Source organism: Epinephelus lanceolatus, chromosome 22, assembly GCF_041903045.1.
Source record: "Epinephelus lanceolatus isolate andai-2023 chromosome 22, ASM4190304v1, whole genome shotgun sequence".
Lineage (NCBI taxonomy): Eukaryota > Metazoa > Chordata > Actinopteri > Perciformes > Serranidae > Epinephelus > Epinephelus lanceolatus.
This window is the reverse complement of record NC_135755.1, coordinates 33261894-33286609: the sequence shown is the minus strand read 5'-3', so window position 1 is coordinate 33286609 and position 24716 is coordinate 33261894. Positions and strand designations below refer to the sequence as shown.

The 24716-nt window shown below is 40.6% G+C and overlaps 1 protein-coding gene across 1 annotated transcript in view; it reads left to right on the top strand.

Annotated features, from left to right (window-relative positions):
• The window catches only part of adam19a (ADAM metallopeptidase domain 19a), a 288250-nt gene that overhangs the window by 106219 nt on the left and 157315 nt on the right, over positions 1 to 24716 (top strand). The window contains exon 3 of the mRNA XM_033609823.2: positions 24108 to 24184. Within this exon, the coding sequence (XP_033465714.1) occupies positions 24108 to 24184 (77 nt within the window). The remainder of the gene's footprint in view (positions 1 to 24107; positions 24185 to 24716) is intronic.

The following is a 24716-nucleotide window of genomic DNA, read 5'->3' as shown; positions in this document are numbered from 1 at the left end:
ACAGATATAAAAAAAAGAAGTAACCACCACCTTAACATTTTGTCTGGCCTCCATGATGCATTCTGCTGTTTACTAACCTGTTTTACGGCACTTTTGTGACATCAAGCATGACACACTATTAAAAAAAAACAAAGACATACTTCACTGCAGAGTCATGAACACAACTCTGGTCTACTGACAATGGAAAAGGAGTCTATGGCTTATTTTTAGAGGGTTTTCCCATGTTTAAAAAATCTGCACACGTATGAGTGTAAAATAGCTCAGATGAACCCACTGTTCACTACCTGCTAAACAGCAAACAGACACAGTTAGATCATAGGTGGTGAACATATTGGAGCATTTAGCAGCTGAAGAGACAGATATTTTTCTTGGTGGAGACCAAAACAGAGCTTAAATAAGAGTGAGTTCTAGACTCCTCTTCTTTCTTTGCTCAGTTACATTAACCTTTTGAACCAAATTCATGCAAATTGCAACTAGGAATGGGCATGAGTAAGAATTCGGCAATCAGTATTAATCCAACATATAATCACACGCAGATAGATAGATAGATAGATAGATAGATACAACGTGATACAAAACTTATATATCATAGCTAATCTTTACAGTCTGTGCAGGGCCAAAATGTAGGCTAACTCTAACCCCATCTGCATTATTCAAATATGGAAATCCCTTTAAATGTCCATCCCTAATTGCAACAAAATTCTTCTCAGTCACAACAATTTGGAACACGCCAATCTTAAATGTCCCAGAAACATAAGGAGTGATAGAATTCATGAAATAAAATCATAAAACTTTTTTTGGTTTCATTTTACTCCGCCCCTGATTAACAGCACTAAGGCTCACAGTGTCCTATTAACATGGTCATCATGGTCACATCAGCTTTCCAGTCAAAGTGCAATCAGTCGATCTTGCTGCTTACCCACTTAGCGCTGTTGAGTAAATGAAAGATGTGTCTAGCTCTGCGGTTTTGGTAGCAGCTGGGGATGCAGTTGACTGTAAGGACCCCACGTTACTGATCAGTAAATGTGTTCAAGGCAAATGTAGCCAGTGCGGTGTGTTGGGATAGAGTAAACAGGCCAAAGGACAGCTCAGATATATTTATATTAGCCAGATTGCAGAATGCTCTGTCAATTGCTCACACTTAGTTCTCCTAACAGGCTCTTTATTTTTAAATGGCTTTAGAGGAGCGCTGTTTATGGTGCCCAGCTCCAGGTGAATATTAAATAGGTAAACACGGGAGCTTTTCAGTGAAGATAAAATATAAAAGTTGCAAACAAGAGCCCTCCATTTCTCCTATCAGCATTCATCCAGCCACCCACGTCCATTTCTAAACACATTTCATGCCGCTGAAGAATGAGGCAAGATGCTAAGCACTGTGAGTGGGGAGCGACTCACTTCTAAGCTGATAAATTAACCTTAAGGATTCTTTTTTTCTTTTTTCATGGAGCTCAGGTAACAAACACAGGGAGTCTTTATAGAAGAGTCAAGGCACTTTTATATATAATTTTATGTTTTTTGTTTATTTTAGATTTTTTCCTGTTTTTTGGACAGTATGCACGACTCCCATTCATTTTTGTAAATGCTTCATTCACTATCAGTTCCATTTTTATAGGAAGCTCTCAGCAGAGTGAAGAAGTACTCTTAAAAGTACAATATAACACTGGTGTAGACGATTAGTCACATTTGTTATTTAGTCCTCAGACAGCACCATCATCTCTAATTGGGTATATTTGTTGCATCTTTGGAGGTGGGGTTGTTTTTTTCGGAGCCATTAGTACTGCAAAAAGAGATTTTCATTTTCCTTAAAGGAGGGATCATGCTGTGAAGTTGCCCAGTGAAATATTACGTGCTGAGCCACAGACGGAGTTGAATATCCAAGGGAGGAGGCGAGAGAAAGCATGCCTCTTTGGCGCCGATGGATTTGATTTATATGGAAATTATCTTGTATGAAACTATACTTCCGACTCCCCTGTTTTGAAGTAAAGTTGTTTTGATGATTGAGGCTTGAACTGGAATACAGTGTTGGCATGTTAAACTGACTTTACAATAGAGCTGCGAATCACAGATCTGGTCACAACATTGCTGAAATGTCCTTTTTCCTTGTAAACAATGTTAGATAATATGCTAATGATGAACAGAGATCAGTCTTTCATCTTTGTCCTTGGTGGAATCAGGGGACACACAATGCCTTGACTTCCAGAGTCCTGTTTTCCTTTTAAAGATTGTTGCTGAGAACTTCTAAAGCCTGAGATAGTCCAGCCCCTGGAATCCCCTCTTAGTTTCCAGCTGGGTTTGATGTCCTTTAAATGCCATGGCAGTGGTAGTGGTTTGTGTATGGGATGGCAGATAAGTTGGGGGAGTAAAGCTCATTTCAAGATCAAATTTTGCATATTCTCAAAGGTTTTTGAGTGAGCACTGCTGGGTGTCATCATACTAGTAATTGGTCTGTCTGCAGTAGAAAGGTGGAGTTGCCTTGAAGGATATGATGGTGGAAATAATCCCAATGGTGAGATCCAAAACAATGAGACGATGAGCTGCTGCTGTACTAAAAAACAATAATACAAGAGGAAAGTGATGAAAGACTGTGGTACTGTTAATGCAACAACAGAGAAATAGAGATGATATGATAATTCCCTAAACCAATCAGTGAAGAGAGAGCAGCAGATGAGGATGGGTGAGGAGGTGAATGTGTGGCAGCTGGTTGGGCAACCTTAAAAACTGAGTATGTCCTTTCATCACAGATCTTCTCCAATCCAATGTGAGCTCCAAAGTGAGCATCACATTGCAGAAAACAAAAATGTTGGGCCAAGTGCAGGCTTCTGTACATGCTAGACTTAATTAGCAGGACTTGTTTCCTGACATACAAAGGTTGGATCAGAAAGAAACACAAATACAGAGCAACTGCTCTCTGGTCTTGCTCGAAAATTGGTCTGTGCATGTAGAGGTGGGGGCTGGATTGTAATATTCAACTATTTGGATATTTGTCAGTTGAGTAGGTATTTGGTTTTCAATTTTTGGATTTGTTTCCCTTGGCTTTATTTGTGGCGGCCTGCAATATTAATATCAACTGAGACTGCCACATAATGGTATTTAGTTGATGTCCAGCAGTTTCTTTTAAGTCTTCCTTTGACCTTTAGTCATATTGCACAAGACACTGACGACTTTTATCTTCCATATTGTCGGACTTCTCTCAATCAATATTCGTTGAAATACAGAGGACCATCTCCTTGGAACCTGTTCCTATCACTACAATCATCATCGACATTATTGTTAATCAAAAGACATCTGATAAGAACTTTAATTTGCAAAGATTTATATCACTTTATTGATTCTATTGTAATGCATCTCAGCTTGTACATATACTTTTTATTATAATTTGTACATTTCGATTAATGTTGTATTGCTGCTTAGTCTTGAAACTTTCAACAATTACGCAATCTTTGTTTTTATCTTTTTATTTTTTTATGTATGATTCTTGTGATTTGATAGGGGATGTATGCCCAGGTCCCTCAGGTCAGCTGACCCTGGGCTCCTGGATGTCCCACGCTCCAGACTTAAGCTCAGGTGTGATTGCGCCTTTGCTGTGTCTGCCCCAAAACTATGGAACAGCATCCCCCTCCCAGTCAGATCTGCCCCCACCACTGAATCATTTAAGTCAAAACCTACTTTTATTCATTAGCGTTTGAGTCCCCCATGATGTGGTCGTCCCTGATGCATGCCTATGTGTGTGTCTCCAAATGTGTAAGCAGTGTACCAGACAATTATGTCGCCCCTATGAATGTGTTTTTTAGCATTTTATTCCTTTTGTAAAGCACTTCGATTTGAGTTGAATTTGAGTTCAGTTGAGTATCTTCATAAGCTATTTTTGACTTTTAAACTCTTCTGAGCCATGGTAAGACTTTTCAATTTTACTGTCTTTTTGATACAAATATACTTTTTTTATATGCATGTCCAAGTAAAAGAAACTAAACATGTGGCTGTACATAAAAGTGTTTTTCCCAAAACATGTTTTATATCTCATAGGAAAAAAAATTGTTAGACTGCCTCTGGTGTTGAAAGAGTGGCCTCCTATAGACTGTGAGATTTTAGTTTTCTCTTAAGTTTAGTGCAGCTACACTGTGCGACATGGATCTAATACACTTGGGTACTACCTCAAGTTTGATGTACTCAGACAGTACAGCAACAGAATTCAACAGAATCTTACTGAATCACAGGGTAGGATGTACAATACCTTTCCATACTGAGTGCGCAAGGATGCTACAGGGATTATTACTTTTCCAACTGTGAAGCGCACCATAGAGGGTCACATTATTAAATAATAATCTAAAGTTTTGTGGGCACTTTATACTGCTGTGTGTCTGTCAGTGTGTGTTTGCTAGCTGCTAGGTTGCTCACCAGCAGCTGAAACTCTGCCGCTATTTCTTCCATGCTTCGCCCTTCTTTTTGTGATCATGGTAAGAGCTGGAGAACACATCATACAGGCAAGGCTTCTGCTGCCACAACTCTACAAGCTTTTCCTCTGTACCATGGCAGGGTGCTATCTGTCTGCTTGTCTGGGTTTAGCAGTAGTGCATCATTTCATGCTGCATTTCTATTGGTTGGTTAGTAGACGTAGGTCATTAGAGCAGTCACACAGTGAGGTGGTCATTCCAAATTTCTGACATTGTCAGAGTTTCTCCCAGGCTGTCTTTGACTGCCTCTTTGACCCCACCAAAAAAAACAACCGAAGATAAAAAATAAATAAATCAACACAAGCCCCATGTTAACACACAGAAGTAAACACATGGCATTGTTTAGCAGTAGCACACATTGGTGGGTGGTGAAGGGGAAAATATTGGCTGTGAGAAGTGGAAGTCTAACATACTGTTGGCCTTGTTGTGAAGCCTGTATCCTCTCCAGGTGGCTTGTATTGTTGTCCAGCAGGAGAGCAGCATCACAAAAGACATTTCACCTGTTACTCAAAGAATTACCTTTGATGGAAATTGTTCTGTCCAACAGTAAGAGTACTGCGGATGAGTCGGTCTTAGCAGTGCAGGTACAATCTCAGCGGCAGTCATGTTCTGCTGCAGTTTTGTTCTGTGAACTGGACTGCAGTTATGTGTGGTCATGGTCAAAGCAGAGGCAGAGAATAGACTTATCAAAAGAAGAGAAACTTTGTGTGAATGTCTCTTCCAGGAATGTTTCCTAATCTTCATTCCATCGCAGCTTTGTAAGGATTTAATCAGTGATAAATTCTCGTTCAGAGCAGCTTGCAGGGACATGTCCCTGAACTCTCCTTTCTTCAATCACTGATTATGGCTTCTTCTTTTCTTCTCTAGCATCGATGTCATCTACATGACAGAAATTGGCTCAGACTGGAAAAGAGCTGTCACTTGCTTTTATAGCTGAGGCCCAATCAAAATTCATTACAAATGTTAATGATGAATTCTGATTGGGAAACAAAAAGCATAGTGCCTGCTGGCGTCCGAATCAAACAAAAATCCTTCCAAAAACACAACCCTTCCTAAGTTTTAATAAGAAAGCAGTGTTGTGTGGTCCTTTTTGTTCGACACAGACATCCAACAGTGCCAGCACAATAACACGCGATCCTGAATTCCTTCTAAGATGGATTTGCTAGCAATTAAGCAGGCCATTAGTTTTTGTTGTTGTTTGTTGGGTGGGAGATTCTACGTTGTGAATTCATAGACTGGATGTGGGTGCTGTGATGCATGTGATTAGCCTGGATACCATGTCTGTCACAGCATGAGGCAGCATCAGAGCCAGGAGATCATGACAAACATCAACACACTCCCAAACAGGCTTGAATCAGAGCAACCACAGCTGTTGACTCATAATAGAAGCTGATATCTGATGGCTGTTTGTCAGATAATGAAGTGAGGATGTGCTATTGTCTCTGCTCAGTTCATGTTTGGCTTTTCCTTTTGAAAGGGGGAACAAAGCCAGGCCTTTTTAAACATTATATGAAAGGCAAATCATGTATCATAAACAAATGAGAAGGAGAAAGTTAGAAGGTAGGTTAGAGGAGGATGTGTATTAGATAAGCCCATTAGATTGAATTTAGCTCAGCATAGATGGGATTTGATGTTTTTACTTGTTCAAAAAGAAAAGCTGAAAATCTGATTAATTACCTTTAAAATGTATTTAGTATCAGTATTTCCTTAATTCAAATACTGAATCCAGGTTGCACCAAAAAAGTGATGTTTACTGCTTCATTGACAATAGAGAGCCAATAAGAAACACTGTTCCACATTAAAGCGGAAGTTTCTTTAGTAGAGTTTTTTTTTTAGTAGCATTAGTCCTTTTTACACAGACTTCATTATAGGGCTGCTACAAAGTCCCTTCTTTATTCCACCAAGTGTTGGGTGTGTTACTCTTTGTAAAAAATTAATCTCTTTCAAAAGTATTATTACCTTACTTATAACTCTCTGCTGACAGCAGTTTGTTACCTACTTGTTATATTACTTTTCTGTTACACCCCGTAAAATTGGTAATTGCATATCTCCCCAAAACTGACCTTTCACTAAGTCCCGCCCTCAAGGACAGACTGGCCAAACATAACGTAGCATCGGGACGGCTTATACCAGGGTCTGACAACAACACAGCTGTGCTCCACTGACTCTAATGCAGTCGTTTAAGATTTCCTTAATTTTCAGGATGGTTTTTGAATTTCAAGATAAATGCTGTGCATGGGGCACGTTGTGTATTAATGTTACTCATTACCTGGAGAGGTTGGAAAAAGATATACTTTTCTTCCCCATTCCAAAACAAAGTCAAACCCTGAGAAGTGTAGGGTTAGCCAGCTAGCTACTGAAGATATAGCCTACTGAATGTATACACATGCTGCTTTTGCTTTTTAATGATAATAACACTGAAAAAGAGACCTACCCTGCTGTACAGGAACCAGTGAAGGAGAGCAGGGAAAAGTTGCTGATATTCAACCAGCTGTGTGTCATCACATTGAGCGCAGATGAATATTGTTTGACTTCCCCCAGAGATCCTTGCCTGTCCAGCGGCGGAGGTCTGGTTGCCGGCAGTGGCACAGGGCGAAGTGGAACACCGCTCATCTGCACACACTGTGATGACACACAGCTGGTTCTGTATCAGTGAAGTTTTCCTTTATATTCATTGTCTTATATCGCGGTTGGCAGTGATGCAGTGGTTCACTTTTACACTGTGATCTGTAGCCTATAGTTCGGCTTTAGCTTCTAACTATCTTTGTCTTTTTAACCTGTTTTTGCTGCTGAGTCAGTTTGACATCCTGGATATATCCCTCAAACACAGAGTGTAGACCCTTCTGTCTGCTCCTATCTGGAATCACTATTTCATTTTTCCACAAATTTGATAATATTTCTTCAGGGAGTGCAGTTAGTTACAGCTTGGGCTCCATGCTTACTCTGATAACTTGTTGGACCATCACAAAGGGGTGGGGCTTAGTGAAAGGTCAGTTTGAGATGTGTGCCTCTGTGTAAATGTCAGGCTCTTCCTGAAAGACAGAGAGTGATTAGTGGTGCAACATTTCAACATAACAACATATTCAGCCACAAGCTTCTTTAGTTCTTTGTGGTGCCTTTCCTTCCTCCAGTGCTGGCTTGAAGGCAAGACAACTCTGTCCCCCCATTCTGCAATTCTTCCTTTCATACAAAACAGGGAGGCAGAATAGCAACATGAAATTCCCACCTTGTAGAGGCCGTGTAAAAGGGACTGTTGACTGAATGCCATTTTCAACAAACCCAACACCTTAGTAGGTTAAACATCATTATCTTCCAGTGAGAGGCCAGTTAAGTTGTTCAGGCTTAGCTGTAGGGTTGGTTATCAGTACTTGATACCTTTACAATATCAGCTGAAATAACCCAGCACCAAGTAGAATCCAAACATCTTCAGTCAAACGATACCTGCATTTGATCCTTTTTGTATTGGGGGTCTGATTCCACACCATCCTGACTTCCAGCTACATCCACAAACTTTCTGATGTACCTTAGGCCCCGTTTACACGACAACGATTTCAACTGAAAACGGTAAACTTTAGCTGCGTTTTGGCCGATCGTTTACACGACAGCGGCGTTTTGGGTGCCTGAAAACGCAACATTTTAAAAACGGGTTCCAGAGTGCAACATTTTGAAAACGGCAGCGTCTCCTTGTCATGTAAACTTGCAATATGCAGTTCCTCTGAAAACGGAAACTTTTCGCACATGAGCATTACGGTTCCCGTCATTAGGCATGCCGACAGACACAACAACAATGCCGAGCTCTGTTTGTGCTGCTCACCCTGTTGATTTGAAACGAAGTGTAGATCTGTTACTGTAGCAACTCCACCTCCTCGTCCATCCAGACAAAGTTATCTGTGCATGCTTTCGCCATTGTGTCTTCTTTGTTTTGGTTTGTAATCACTGTGTTGTAGAGGAAGGCGCTTCAGCCGTGGTGTTGCTTTGCAAATTTACACTGGCACCCATTGGCCTGGCGTGCATACTACAGCGTTTCTAGTAGATTTTGTGGCTCTGTGTGAACGGAGATCGTTTCAATAACGTCGTCATATAAACGCAGAAGTTTTTTAAATTGCAAAGGACAGACTTTTCCATTTTTAGAGAAACCGTTGTCGTCTAAACAGGGCCTTAGACACACTCCTCCTTGTGAATGATTAGTTCAGCGTCTGCCTAACACAGCAGCAGAGGCTAAAATCCGACACTGAGCCATTAAACAGTACCAACATCCTCACACTGAGGCCGAAATGACTGAACTCTGTTGTTAAACCCATTTAACAACAGAGTTCAGTCGTTCCTGTTTACAATTTTGAAAGAGATTGTAAAGTGACGTTAGTGATGCTAGCTGTTAGCCGTCATTGTGCATAAAATATGGATACTACGCATGCCTAACACAAAAATGCATATTAGATTGTAGTGTTTGACAGGGTATAATAGGAGTCTTTTTTCAGTATGGGAATTACTTAAATGAAATAGAGAGCTTGAGGAAATGATTTGTTCAGGCGCACACTGTAGAGGAACAGGAACACAGTTACTTGAAAAGATTGATTTTTTACAGTCTAATTTTTGATGAATTTTACATGGAGTTTGATTTGAATCTGTGGTCGTGAACTAACTCTTGTACTCTTGTACTGGTTTTACAGTGTGTATCCCTTAATCTGTGGAAAAACAGATATTCATACACATATCACTTTTAAGCCTACCTCTTATCAACCAAATGAGGCTCTGTCATGTTTTTCTTCTGAATTGGAAACAGAATGCCCTGCAGTTTCTGAGAACTGAACAACACCAAAATGGTTGTGATGGGTATTCTGTTGAAATACTGATACCTTGCTCCCATCGTTTTTTCGGCCTGACAGATCATTGGAAGCTGTCGACACCCCACATTGGCACAGTGGGGGACTGAAGGGAACAGTAATAAGTACCTCGCTGTATGTGCCCATACCCATCCGCCCCCCGCCTCCCCTCTCCATGCTTCTCTCCTCTGCCTCTCAGAGCAAGACTTGTTTAATTTTAGCAGCTTTGACGCACATTTGACATAGATTAATTATAGAGGCTCTTCATGTCATTTAGCGAGTCGCATACGAACACACACACTCGCTCAGTACCAGAGGATACGTTTATTCAGGGCACCCTTTCTTCTGCAACAAATCAACTTCATCCCGAGCAGCCCACAGCAGCAGCCCCTGTCTCAGCTCTCATACCTCTTCCTCCATCCTCAGCATCACTCCGTCCTCCTCCGCCCTCGCTCTCCAAGCCCTCTCAGGTCTCAGACGTGATTGCCTCCTCCTGGAAAGCTCTATCCACTCACACCTTTCCTGGCCCTTCTCCACGCTGCTTGACTGATCGGGAGAAATTGCACCGGAGACGACTGTAGCTCCTTCAACAATTTCATGGCCTAGTTTCACTGCGATAAGAAAAACAGTCAAAAAAAAAGGAAGGAAGTAGTGAATGGTTCACAGTCAGTCAGTCATCACTGCAGCTGGGAAGCTCCATCCTGGAACCTTTTTTCCCCTTTTATTTACTTTCCAATATTTTGGTATTTGAGCAGATATGTGATTCAACATTTGCTTTTTCAGTAAACATGGCACTGACAAAACCTTTTCCACATGCAGTTTGATACAATGTAGCTTACCTGAATGTATTTCAGTGTTACAGCTGAATCATTTCTTCTCTGAACTTCTGTTGATTTGATAAAAATATAATAAAAAATGAACCAAATTAAAGCTCAGGGGTTCAGATGTGGTGAGGAATGTAGGGTGGTATAAAAATTGGTTTACATTTTTCTGAGATTTGAGAAAGGGCTTTTACTTATCATGAATATAATGCAATTATTCTTAGTTCCATATATGTATTTACTTTGTGTTAACACCTAGTCATATATTTATCCTTGGCTGTTTCGGTGCATTAACAGGTCTGAATACATGGGGCACTCCAGTTTTAGTGTTGGCTGGCTTGACCACAAAAATGTGAGTAATGGCTAGCTTGATGCAGAAACACCAGATCTGGGCCACTAAGAAGCTCAGGAGGACAGGATTTGATTCAGCTTTGAGCAAGAAATGACTGTCACTTGCATCTCTGTGATCTAACCAGCAGACTCTGAAGTCACAGATAACACAGGCAGAGCACAGTGAAGTCTCGGCAAGAAGAGCAAATGTAGTAAAATTGCTGGGGAAGCAATGTCTGGAAAACTATTTAAATGAAATGATTTTTTTTTCTTTTTCGAACACCGGCCTGATCAACTGGCTGATTGTATTTACTGGCCTGATGTAACTTCCATACCCAGGGTGTGTGGGGGAACTGAGCCTCGCTTTCAGTGAAACACCAACACACAAAGCAGAGGACAGAAGCTGCATTACTGTGAACAACACCAAAACATTGCAGTTTTTTTCTGTTCATTGGGCTTAGGCACTGTTAAAACAAAAAACTAATAATAATAGTAGTAAGGAAAACCCTGATTTTTATGAATTTCATCAGAATCTTTGCAAATTCCACAATATTTTGCATTTCACGTTTCAATTCCATTTTTATTAACAAAATCCATAATTCCATCCATGTTTTCAGCATTGTGGAAATCATAGGGCCTCTGGGTCCTCCTTTGCAAAATAATAAAACAGCCCACTGCTTTTACTGCGAGTGTTAAACCAATCGAATGTTACTGATATCCTAAGGAGAAAACAAGCAGCTTAAAGACAGGGGGGGGTAATTGTTTAATATCATGATCATGTCATCGTGTAGACAAACTTGGGTGTTTTTGATTGACTGAAAACTTTCCAAATTGTCTTTGCGCCCATTACTCCTGCCATCAAAGACATAGATATGCGGCTGAAATAGGGGTGCATTACCCTGATAATGACACTGAATTGCCGCTGTGTATCATTTCATTTTTAGACTGACATTGTGTTCATGTTAGCCATCCTTCTTTGTTGGTGGGGAGTAGGGATGTCAGTTTTGGTTCATTTTGCTTTTGGTAGCACGCCACCAATTGAGCAACAACTAACCTGTTAATTTTATAAGAAAAAAAAGTGAAATGGAGTAAAATTAAAAAGGTCTCTTCTTTTTGTTCATCAGTCCATTGAGCCTTAGAGCCACATTTAGAGGTGCTATCCATTAAGAGGTGTTGAAATTTTAATACATTTATGATGAATGTTTTGCCTTTTATTTTACTTTTTGTTGGATTTGCTGACAGACAGGCAGCAAGCTGTGTTAACATGTGGAAACATAGTGGCCACTGCCCACTCTCTGGTCTTCACTGGTTAGCTGATGTTAACCTTGGCTGCTTTGTGCATCAATTGGGCGGGAGCTAGCTAGCTTTGGCATTCATTTGGCAGTTACCACTGTTAACGGCATCCAGAGATTGCAACGGCATCATTGATCGGGACAGTGTTACCGGTGGTAATCCCACCCAGCGCAGGTGGTGTAAAATAGCTACAGACCAGCAGCAGCAACCTATCAACTCTAGCATGAGTAGCACAGTCTGAAATCATGTTTGTCTTTACTGATTTGTATGTCATCATGTTGTCACATTTCAGGTATTACTTTGGTTGATACTGTCATAAATAATAGAAATGTTGGCCAAACATATGAAACAAGACCCAAGTTGTATTAAACCCGAATTGTCTAAAGTCTTGTAGTGCCGGTTATAGTCGCCCATTGCGCAAAACTGCAGCTTTGAGTGTGTTCTTGTGTCATTAAATTAACACACACTGACTGTCATTAAACAACTGTTGCCGGGCATCGTGTAATACGTGAGCTGAGCCATGATAGAGCATAGTTATTGTCACTGTGGCAACCTACAGTCACATCAAAGACCTGAGGAGCGCATACATCATCACATCTTTGTATGTTTACTGTTCATAACCCTGTATGATAATCGCTACCTCTCAGGAGGAAAGGGAGGATTGTCAGGGCCCTCTCATCATATTCTTAGCATGTAGATTAGACAAGCTTTGATCCATCTAATAAGCCCTCCCCTGGCACAGTGTGTGTTAGCTCTGCTTCACTGGAGCACAGAGAGGGCCCAGGCTTAGAGCTCCAAACTGATGCATGGATGCTGTCTTCATCTCTTTCTGTGTCTATCCACAGCCCCAAGCAGATAAGCATCACTGGCACGACCAAATTCAACAACTTTCCTTTTCTTGTGCTGTCTCTTTGGCTTCCTCTTTTCTTTTTTCCTGTTGTTTCTAACCATTGATTTGTCTTTTCCTGTTTCTTTGTAGTCTCGCCTTCTGTTTCTCTTTCGGTGTCTGTTTGTGTCTCTCCAACTGTCTCTCTTCATCAAGTGAGCCTTCTGAACAGACTTTTCTAACTTCTTATCCAGTGACTTCTCAAACTCTCCATCCCTCCTCCTCGTCCCAGCCCATTTTTCATCTTCTTCCTCTCCCTTTAGGATGTGGTTTACTAACAAAATCCAAATTGAGTGACATTGAAACATGATCAAACATGTCACTTCACAGTTTAAATTTGCGTGTACTCGATGCAGCTTTACGTTGTACATTTATTTGCTCTTTAAGCCAGTGGGGGTGCAGGAAGAAGATTAAAGCTGTATAACCGTAACCTCGAGAAATCAAGAGTAGCAGCCCAAATCACTCAGAGCACAAACACCAGTGGCTGCTGTGAAAGATCGACAAATGCGGCTGAGGGAATGTGAGGATTTGGAAGCCGTTTGATCAGTAAATGTGCAGATACCCCCACAACAAACTCAGTAAGCAGAGCCTCTGAACCAATCATTTTGAAGAATTGACCCTGGGATGTTAGCCTGCAGATATGAAGACAGGCAGTGAAGTGGAAAAGGAAATGGAGATGCTTTTCCACAAGGCAAAGTTACTGGTCACTGCATATTTTGAGCAAGAAAATCATGCAGACGATGAAATCTGATGAAGAGCTATGTCTCTTAACTCCTTCTTTGCTGCATATGAATCCACACATCAAGGTTTCAAAGCAGGAACCTTTGCCTTAAGGTCTCAGTATGCTTCAAACCCACCAGGTTGTATGACTGATGTCAGATCACAGCTGAAAGATAAATGTGTAAACCTATTTCTAATGGCCAAACTTGAAGGAGTGATGAAAGGTCTGGGGGTTTGGGAGGTAGTGGGTTGTAGTCAGGAGGAGGCTAGGACAGACCTTTCCCCCTGTTTTCAAGGTTAGGCATTGGGAATGGGTATAATGCTGCATTCCATTTACCTCCTAAGTGGGATCTGGCAGTCATGTCACCCCCAAGTTGACTGTGTTCCATTACCACCAGAAAACCAACTTGCTATTAGCAATACCAGTTCTAGCCAGGTTAGCCAGGTTAGAATCAATATGTACCGATAAATTGATATCCTTGACAACACTATTAGCAACTTGCCCCAGGCCCCAGTTTTGTGCGCTGTTCTAATGTATACCTACGAAAGTAATGCAAACCAATTTGTATAAAATCCATCCTTGTGAAGGCTGCAATCACATGACCAATACACCTACGGGAGTAAAGACGCAAGTAGCATAAAGACTGAAAGTAAGGTATATAAGGATGCAGGATGGGGTGGTGGATGGGTCTGGCAATACAGGACTTTCCCCCAGGAGACCGCTGTTCGGTACCACGTGAGATGAAGTGAACTTTGAGTTAATATACATTGTCACCATGTTTCTTCTCCTAAACTTAATCAAAGTAACTTCACATGCCTGAACGTAACCTACATAATGTTATGTTAAGTAAAATAATGTCATATGTGGGTGCTATTTCGTTAGATATCATAAGAAATGTCATGTGAGGATACATGCATGTTCACAGATGGAAGTTTCATAGTACTGTGTGCATGACTGTCTTGGTGGGACACAAATAAGATGTAAGTGTTGTATATTACTACGGCTTTAGTTACTTTTGATGTCACAGAGTGGCCATCTTGGATTTTGAGTCAGGGTTCGTGAGGTTCTTCCAATTGAACCTTGACTCCACAAGACTCAAGAACTTCAGGGGGTGTACCAACCGAAATTAGCAACCGGGAACTCTCGGAAATTCATACTTCCCAGTGTTAATGGAATGCATCATAAACACTTCTGCCTTCAGGTGTGGTCAGACGACAGACATCTGTATTTGTGGAGAGAGACTGAGAAGTCAACACGTATCTGTGGACACAGAATCTGCGGGGAAAGGGGTTAATGGTTGCACTGTTAGACAGTCTGACCGTACTTGACAGAAGTAGTTTGTGAAGAATGATAAACAAGTTCAAACCCTACCCACTTTTACACCTCCACACACCTGGCCCAAGGCAGAAAACTAGTTCATACTGTGCATTGCCCAACCATGTCTTAAGACAAAACTGTTCCCACCATGATCATTTGTGGGATGACAAGAGGGGCAAGGTGCTACAATTTTTTTAAATTTGTGAATAAAATTGCACATTTTCAGACAGTCCTCGGAAGCATTCATGATTTGCTTTCTGTTGCACAAACAAACAGTGACCTAAGTAAGTAGAATTGCAAAAAAAAAACCCAAAACAACCTGATTTCCACCAAACAGTTCAGTCAAGTCCATTGTCAAAGGTTCGGAATGGTGACAATAGAATTGCTCCATTCTGTGCCCCTTTTTCTTTTGTTATCCTGTTTTTGAGTTACCCAGCATGTCGATTCAATACTAAAAGGTGGAGCATTGCAGTCTGTTGATTGATCTAGAGAGACACAATTGTTTTGCTGACACCAAAGCAGCACTTTAGCATTTCCCAAACTCTCTTGGCTTTTCCAGCAGCATTCTTTGCTGCTGCCTGCAGCCTTTTCTGAAACAAGGCTTGTCTCCTTTTTGTAGTTAATAGTCAAATATAGAAAAGAAAGAACACACAAGGTTTTGGTTTCCTTTATTTTATCATTGTTACAGATCAGATCTAGGGTAAAGACATGTCTTTGTGGGTTACGTATAGGTTCTAAGGGTACTATGCTAAAAGTGTTTGGTAAAAATGCTGCTTAAGAGAACTTGAGAGAAAGGTTCAAACCCTGCCGATTTTTCCACCTTTACACACCTGGCGAGTCATTCTGTGAAGTGGGCATGATTGTCGGATTGTCTGTTTCAGAAAGTTACAGATATTGCCGCACACAGCCTCTGATCTGAAAGGTGTCTCGGACACTGTTAGATGTTCTAACAAGCGCTTTGTCTGAAGCATACTGAGGCCTTTAAGACCTCTTCTTGTCCAATTTATTGCCTTCTTGACAGTTCACACTTTCCTACCTTCGCCCTTTCTTTATGTTAATCTTCACACTCTTACTACTGGCTGTCACCAGTGCTGTCTCTTCTCACTTTGTCACCCTTTTCTCACTTCCCACTCACCACCTACTGTGACTCTGCTGTGACCTATCGAGGTCGTTCAGCCGGAGCAGTGGAAGTTTCACAACTAAACAGCTGGAAATGAAGCAAGAGAAGTGGAAGATCTGCTGAGCACGTGTCACTCGATGTTGGAATGACAAGTTTAATGATGTGGGAAAGAATGGTCTTGAATTCACAATGGGTTGTTTTGTTTGGAGCCTTGCTCAGAGATGGGAGTTAGATAGAGGAGTGAATACAGATAAGAGCTGGCATCTCTCAGTTAATCCCACTTGATGGTTGTATTGTAATGTAGTGAACAATTTCTCTGAACTCAGACTTTAATAAAGATAAAAATGACATAACTGTGTAGGGTTTGCCCTTTAGTCCTTGGGACTGTTTTTCTTCTCTCAACACTTAAACTCGGGGCCTCATTTATCAAAGTGTTTAGAGGAAGTTCTAATTATGAACTCCCAACATAAACAAGAAAATTGGTGTTCAGTATGCATAGGCACTACAGCTGGGATGACATGCGTATCTCCTGATTCCATACTATCATGATACTTTGGTGCTGATTTGATATCCATTGATTCATCCCTCCATTGTCCTGTTAAGGGTTGGGGGAGGGCTGGAGCTTATCCCAGCTGACACTGGGCAAGAGGTGGGGTAAACCCTGGACAGGTCACCAGACTACAACAGGGCTGACACATACTGTAGAGACAGAGAACCTTTCACACTCCATTTACACCTGCGGCCAATTTAGAGTCATCAGTTACCCTAACCTACATGTCTTTGGACTGTGGGAGGAATCAATTTGATTGTATTTCCCAATCTTTGCTGATCAACAGTTTTGTGTGAAAGGAGTTAAAGGCCTGTCCCATATAAAAGTTCAGTGATTTAAGCAAATAAAAGCCCAGGCTGTTAATTGAAGTTTTATGGTAGCTGGTTTATCAGTGAAGTATATGAAGTCTCTGGCTACTAACAGTGAGAAACAGAGTGATGGCTGACTCATATAAACAGGTCCAGCCCAGCTAAATGAACATCAGCAGATCTGCCTTATATAGCTTATGTCACATGTATAAAATGTCTGTACCCTCGCTGCACTACGTTTCTTTAAAGCTATGTAAATCTGGTCATGGGTCACACATGTAGTTCAGGTGCCATCTCACTCCCTCTTTCTTCTCCTTGCCGTTCTCACTCTCATAGAACTGAAATTATATCTAGTAATGGCCTGTGTCCCTGTAGTGTTTTTCTTCAACAGAAAAGTGGTGGCAGGGCGCTGGGAGCGCTTTATCCAAGCACTTCATAAAAAAGCGCCTCCAGCGCTACTTTTTAAGGATGCACTGTGCATGAGTTTTGTTTCTGTTACAAGAATATCTTGACATTAATGGTACCTTGGTAATTAATACAATGCTAGCTTACAACAGTAATAAATAAAGTATGTTTACACCAAAGGTGATGCAAATTTTTGCATTGCCTTACTCATGCAAGTTTGAACAATAGAATATTTTGTGTTGACTCGCTTCATTCTTTTGAATGACTCTTAACTTTTGCCGGTATGTCCTCTGTGTCACACATCCCTAGAGGATGTCAATGCTGATTGGCTATTGTGGCGAGAATAGGTCGCTAAAGTTCCGATTTTTCAAATCTTGTGATGCAGAATTGTGCTGCTCACTTCATTTGCGCCACTTGATTTGCACATTTCACATTATTTGCATCGTATCCATCGCATCTTACTGCATATTTACATTGACTTTAATTGACTCGACTAGACTTGACTCGTGTGAGTTGTTTTATTTGTACCTGGCGTGAACACAACATTAGGCAGACATGAAAAAAGACAGATGAGGAAAAAAAAGAAAAAACACTATGTGGAGGACCTGGCTTCTTTAATTGCTTGGTATTCTGTGGCAATAAAGATCTTGCTAGTGAAGACACAGCAGTATTTGTGGGCAGCTATTTTCTCATTTGCTTCAGCGTTGTTTTTTCTTGAAACAGATATGATGTCATGTTGCTCACAGATTGCAACAATAACTTCTTCCCCTTTACAAAGATTGAAATAAGGTAGTTGGATTTGAATTAAATTGATTGTCGATTAAAGAACTTGATTAAAAATGTGCAAAAAAAAATTTGAAATACATATTTGAATCAATTTTATTTCCCACGGGCCACAGGAATGCACAATAATCAGTGACTGATTTCCATCAGTCTGCCTCAGCAACCCTTTTACAAAACAAAAAGGATTCTACAAACCCTGCTTACAAACCCTAGTGTTTATTTATGTCAGGTTGATTTATTACTAAATAAGGTTCAGCAAAACTAAAACGACACAAGTGGCACAGAACCACTTCAATGTCATTCAAAGATGATCTAATTTTTTTTTTTATGGAGCTACAGGTGCTCAGTGATGCAGTACTAGGAGAGGAACAGCTGGAATCGATGCAAATAAAAAAAATAAATAAATAAATTCAGCCTTAAAGAAATGATTTTCTTGTTCAGAAACAGAGGCACCCATTCCTACTTTTCATTTCACAACACGAGTTGCTAATTTAAATTGAAAGTCGTCTGAAAATGTCATTTGTACTGCAGTAACACTGGGGTCAAATATGTCTTTCGGTGTCAATCTGTCAATTTCACTGAGTTTAAATGTGTCCGATTTTGGAGTTGGGTTGGCCACGATTCCACTTGTCTACAGGATTTAAATGTGACATGACAGCAGCTGCTGGTGACTGACAGAACACACAGAGTGGGACGTACGGTTCACTGATGGCCACATGCTCACAGTGCCATCAAACACACCAGCCCGACTGTGCTCCTAGCATGTTTTAACACTATAGGAAACTGTCTCTTTGATACTGTTGTAGGACTGGCAGACATGCAGTGTCACTTCAGATCACTCTGACAGAGACACACACTCTCCTCTTCCGCTCTCTTTTTTTGGCAAAAGATTTTCTCAGTGGAGACAAGTGTAATGATTTCATGGTGCTTGTAAAGAGTTTATGGTGTTTCAGACTCTTGTCAGCTGTGGTGCTGCAGTCTCCTTAAAGCAAACCCTGTTAGTGGAAAAGCAGAATGCAGCACAGATAATTGTTTTCAGGTCTAACACTGCATTTGCATAGAAACAGTTTTACATGGGAACACATAATTTCACTTCTAGGATCAACACAAAGGGTTCTTTGGTCTGAGCATGAGTGCACAAAATCTTTAACTTTGTAGACGTATTCTTTACAGGTAGGATTTCACAACTGTCTTCAGATCAGTATGATTTTGCAGAGCTGCTGTTACTCTACCTGCAAAAAAACAATACAACACAAAATAATTTCATCATTTGAATATGATTTATTCAAGTTGCTGGTACTTGTGTCGACATTACATAACAGTCATTACAGTGTCTGATGGCCCAGATAAGAGAGTGTTGTGGCCTCATCATAGTGCCTCAGAAAGTGATGACTGTTTACTCATCTAAAAGAGTTTTTTTCTGCTGCACAGTTAGCTGCTCACCCAATGAGCAATCAGCTTGCATTGAAGGCTGCAACTAACAATCATCTGCCTCTTTTGATAGCTGTGGCCAGAGGCATTTTCAGGTTGTCTGTCCATCCCTTCCATTCTTGTGAATGCAATATCTCAAAATTGCCCAGAGGGAATTTCTTAAAATAGAGCACAAAGTTTCAACTCAATGATGAAGTGTTTAAATATTTGTGGTCAAAGGTCAAGGTCACTGTGACCTTGCATTGGTCTCATTCTCGTGACACAATAGCTCAAGAAAGCCTGGAGGTACTTTCCTCAAATTTGGCACAAACATCCACTTGGGCTCAAGAACAAATCTGGTAGTCGAAGGTCAAGGTCACTGTGACCTAACAAAACATGTTTTTGGCCATAATTCAAGAATTTATATGCTAATTATGACAAATTACACACAAATGTCTAATAGAGTAAAATGAGGAAGTGATGACGTTTAATATTCAAAAGGTCGGAGGTCAACTTCTCTGTGACATCATGTTGTTCTGTAAAAATGCTTTTTTTTTGGAGGGCATTATTTAATGTCATAACTTGGTCAGATACTGAATTGTCAACACTTATCTTGGGTGCCCACCTTGAAACTGTGCTGATTGTATTGATCATCTGTGTAAGCGGTAATTCTAGTTTTCATTAAGGATAGATTTGCTGATTACTTTCTCGATCAGTCAGTCAAATGTTTTGTGTTCTAAATGTCAGCTAATAGTTTAAAAAATGCTTATTAAAGTTTCCTAAAGGCCAAGTTAATGTCATCAAATGTCTTCTTTTATCAGACCGGTGGCCAAAAATCCAAACATAACATTTACTGTCACATAGGACAAATAAAAGCGGCACATGCTCACATCTGAGAGGCTAGAACCAATGTGTTTTAGGCTTTTTGCCTAAAAATAACTAAATTAATAATCGGTTATTAAAATAGTTGTAGATTGTTTTTCTGTTGATTAGTTTTCACAGCACTATTTGTCTGTTAATTTCACTATTACACACCAATGGAGGGTAATTTGTATTGACATTTAAATTTTTTTTTTCACCTGATAATATTTTGTCCTGAATAATAGAGACAAAAATGTAATTTGTAAATGGAGTTGTTTTTCCCTTGTTGCAGTGTCCAAAGAGTGAGCATGAAACTGTTGTTTTCTCTGCAGAGACGCTTGCCAACAGTGAGAGAAGTGAGCTTGAGGTTTATTTATAGAAATGAAAAATGAGCTCAAGTGTTTCTCATAATTCAAACCAGATGGGCGAGTTATAATGAAATATATCTCCATATGGTTTGTATCACAGTCAGCGTTGGTCAGAGGTAAAACATCTGAGTGTCATAATTTTAGATTAGGAACAGAAAACAAAACATCAATATTTCCAACACTTTGGTTCATAGCGAGATATTCTGACAGCAACTGGGAAGATGACCAGTTTACTGAGGATATTTATGCTTCATAGAATCCTAATGATTTTGAGAGCAGTTTTCTCTAGCGTCAGCATCTGATCAACATCTCTACCGTTTGGACATATAAATCTTTGAATGTTCCTCTCAGAACAACCAATCTGTGGCCATGTACAGTATAACATGACATAGACTCAGAGTTTTGAGTCTGTGAATCTTCAGAAATCTTCCTCAGTCAAAGACAAGGACACAAGGCTGCTATGAATGAGGTTTGAGTTGTAATTAACAAACCAGGACACTACCTCCTAACAGGGAACTGGCTCTGCATTTTTTGTTGTTGGCTTGCTTGTTCAGAGCTGAATGATATAATTGTTATGCAAACATAGGTTCAGACACATAAGTACAAAACTGCCAAAGATGTGTTAACGGTGATTTAGAAGCAGTGTTGCCATTACATGGTTGACCACCTGCAGAGCACTGTGGTGGACTCTAGTGTATTTAAAGGCGCTGTATGTAAGAATGTGGCCAAAATGGTTACTGCACTGAAAATCAAAATACTGCAGCGAGTCGGGTCCGCCCCCCCGCCCCCCCCGCCCCGCTCCCCTCCCCTCCACGGAGCCGGGACGCAGCACAGCCGCAGCCAGTGGAAACACACACATTGACTAGAATTGAATCCTATCGGCTCCGCTGCCGTGCCGGAGCGCAGACGCAACCAACACGCATCTGGTGGAAATTGGGGGTGATTTGTTTGCCCACGGGCGGCTGCCGTGACAGGGGCCGCGTCGCTGCGTCCTTGATCTTTGGTTTTTCAGCGGACCGTTCGAGCAAGTCCGGCTTCTCTGCTGCTAACGCTGCTGCCAGGATACAGCTGAGGAGGAGCCGGCTGCTAATGCTATGTACCGGGACACTGCTAATGCTGCTTGCCGTGCTGCTGACGTTTGTTTCTCAAAAAAATCAGTCGGATTTTTTATGACCCACCTGCACATGGGCTACAATGTATGATCGAAAATGAATAACAGTTGAAACTATTCGAAATGTCCATCCCCATCTAGCTATGATGCTAGTTAGCCAACTTTGGCTAAAGCTTACCTGTTGAGGAGAAGTAGCCACTTTGACATCCGATTTCAAATTCTTCTCCGCTTTCAACCGTCTCCACCGTTCAAAAGCATCTCCTATATAGACCCTCGCTTTGCCTCGAGTTTTGTTTTGGCGATTTGGGAATCATAACAAGGTCGTTTGGGTTTAGTCGCACCGTCAGCCATTGAAGCTCAGTCGTAACTGTAACTGATGCTGAGACTCTACTGACTGCGTGACTGGTGGACGGCGGTGGGTGGCGCAGCAGGCCAAAACACAAATTCAAAACATAAACATGATTTGTAAAAGAATGTTTTAAATGCAAATATTCTGGTTGTACTATTGTTGTCAGTGAGATCAGTATGTTATATTAACATTATTCCTTAGTCTCTGTGACATATTAGGAGGATTTTATGACTATTTGCTTTAGATTTCTTACATATAGCTCCTTTAAAGTTTATGTATTTACTGTGAAATTTCTCTCCTTCTTAAATCTCCTTCTTAATTTGGGGTATTATGAACACCACAGCCACTCAATCAATTTCAATCAATTTTATTTATAAAGCCCAATATCACAAATCACAATTTGCCTCACAGGGCTTTACAGCATACAACATCCCTCTGTCCTTATGACCCTCGCAGCGGATAAGGAAAAACTTCCCAAAAAAAACCCTTTAAAGGGGAAAAAAAACGTTAGAAACCTCAGGAAGAACAACTGAGGAGGGATCCCTCTTCCAGGACGGACAGACGTGCAATAGATGTCGTACAGAACAGATCAGCATAATAAATTAACAGTAATCCGTATGACACAATGAGACAGAGAGAGAGAGAGAGAGAGAGAGAGAGAGAGATATGCAGGTAATGACAATAGCTTACAACAACATTATTGAAAGTAATAATATTATAGTTATAGTTCTGGCTACTGTGGTGCAATATGTTGAAAGTATGTATTAATATCTGGCAGTATACATGTGTGACAATAATCATATGTGTATAATAACAGTAGAAGTATGACTAATGACTAATGATGGCGGCAGCAGCAGCAGGAGGCATCTGGCAGGACCACGGCAGCAGCACAACCACGCCACGTCACGCCACTGAAGGCCAGTATTGGGAGTTGAGGCTTTTGTTTGGACAAAACAACCAATTGCAAGACATTATCTGAGGCTCTGAGAAGTGGTGATGGGTATTGTTTGACTAGTCATTTAAAATTGTCCAAAAAATAGATAAAGTAATTGAGGAAGTAAATAAACATTCAAGCCAGCATGACTTGAGCAGCTTAATTAAAAATAATCACCAAGTTTGTTGGTTTGGATAATCATTGATTTATAGCAAAATTTTGCACAGGGGCAGTGCACTTGTTTAGAAGTGGTGGTGCCTCCTATTGAGCAATTTCAAAATAATTTTGCACACATGGTTCAACATTGTTCTGAAACATATCCTGCAAGTTTTGCAATGATTGGACAAATGATGTCTAATTTATGGTCTGCTTTGTGTTATGTCATGCCTGTTTTGTGCATCAGTAGCGATTGTGGTTGATTTGAATGAAATGTCCAGTGTGTATTTTAGCTATGTATTTGGACATACTCTGCAAGTTTCCTGATGATTAGCCTAACAGTTGTGGAATTAGGTTTGTTCGTGTGCTGAGCATGCTTGTGAAATTCATTGGTTAGTATTTTAAAAATGCAGTGAGACATCAACAAGCTTTATGCAACTTTTGACAAGCTGGGTCCAATAATGTTCCACTAAAATTTGGGACAGATCAGACTTAAAGTTTAGGAGGAGATGTCAAAACTCGGGTGGACATGTGTGTCCCAAGGCCAGGTGGGTGATATTTCTAGGGAAGCATTTTCACATCATTTCCAGTTACAGGGCCAAATTTCATGTTTAGACATTCCAGCTCATGGCAATTTGAGTGTCTGATAATAAACCAGCACAAACTCAAAATGATTCCGCCCCTTCAGGAACCAGCACAGAAACAATAGAGTTTCAACCATTTGGGCTTCAACCCCATATAGATAATATAATAAATTTCAAATGATAAAATAATAAATAAAAAAGGTTAGTTGCAGCCATAATAAGTTTGCATTTTGAATTCGTATTCCCACAACTCTGAAATATATACCAGAAAAGCATTTCTTCTACAACACATTTTAGGGAATAAATGTGTCAGATGCATTTATTTTTCACTCAGGTTTCATGGCCGCTCAGCTTGAAATTATCAGACTACGGGCAACTTGTTGACTGTGTTACCTGCAGGCTGAACGCTCAGTCAAAATGCTGCTTCAAATGCACTTTGAAGCTTTTAAATGCACTTTAAGCAAAAAGTGTTACTGGTGAGTCCTTCTGCTATAACATGATCTGATCTCTCTTGTTAACCCAACAGGAAGTGTACCCAGTCAGAGGGGAAATAGCGCTCTCATCCAACGACCTCCAACTGGTGCTACAAGTGGAACGTAATCAGTGAGTATCCTTCCTCTCCTACCATCCTTCCTGCCTCAGCACCTTTAATAACCTCCTCTGTCTTCCACCTGAGAAGAGGAATTAATTTGGTGAATGTAGTGAAGTGATAATAGAGGGAGATATCAGAAAGCTGCCTTTGTGCCTCTTCTCTCAGCTCCGTCTTGAATTTTCCATGGGTCTGTGCTTTACCAAAAGTGCAGAAATATTTCCACATCTTGAAAGCATAATAAAGATTGAATGGATGGCTTTATGTGCTAGTGCTAATAGCATTTATAGCTCAATAACCCTGAAGCAACAAGCGTTGAGCTCTTATTTTATAAAGAACATGTTCAGAATACTGAGAATTTTGTTAGGTCAATGGGTCAGCACAGACAGCTTTGGGAATCACTGATGCTGAAAGAGAAAGCTAAAGTTCCATTAGGTGCATTATTTGATGGTCATGGACAGTTGCTCGTCCATGACTGTGATAGTTTAGTCATGGTTTCAACTAATGGAATTGGTAATCCTCTCATATTTGCCTCGACAGAGATAA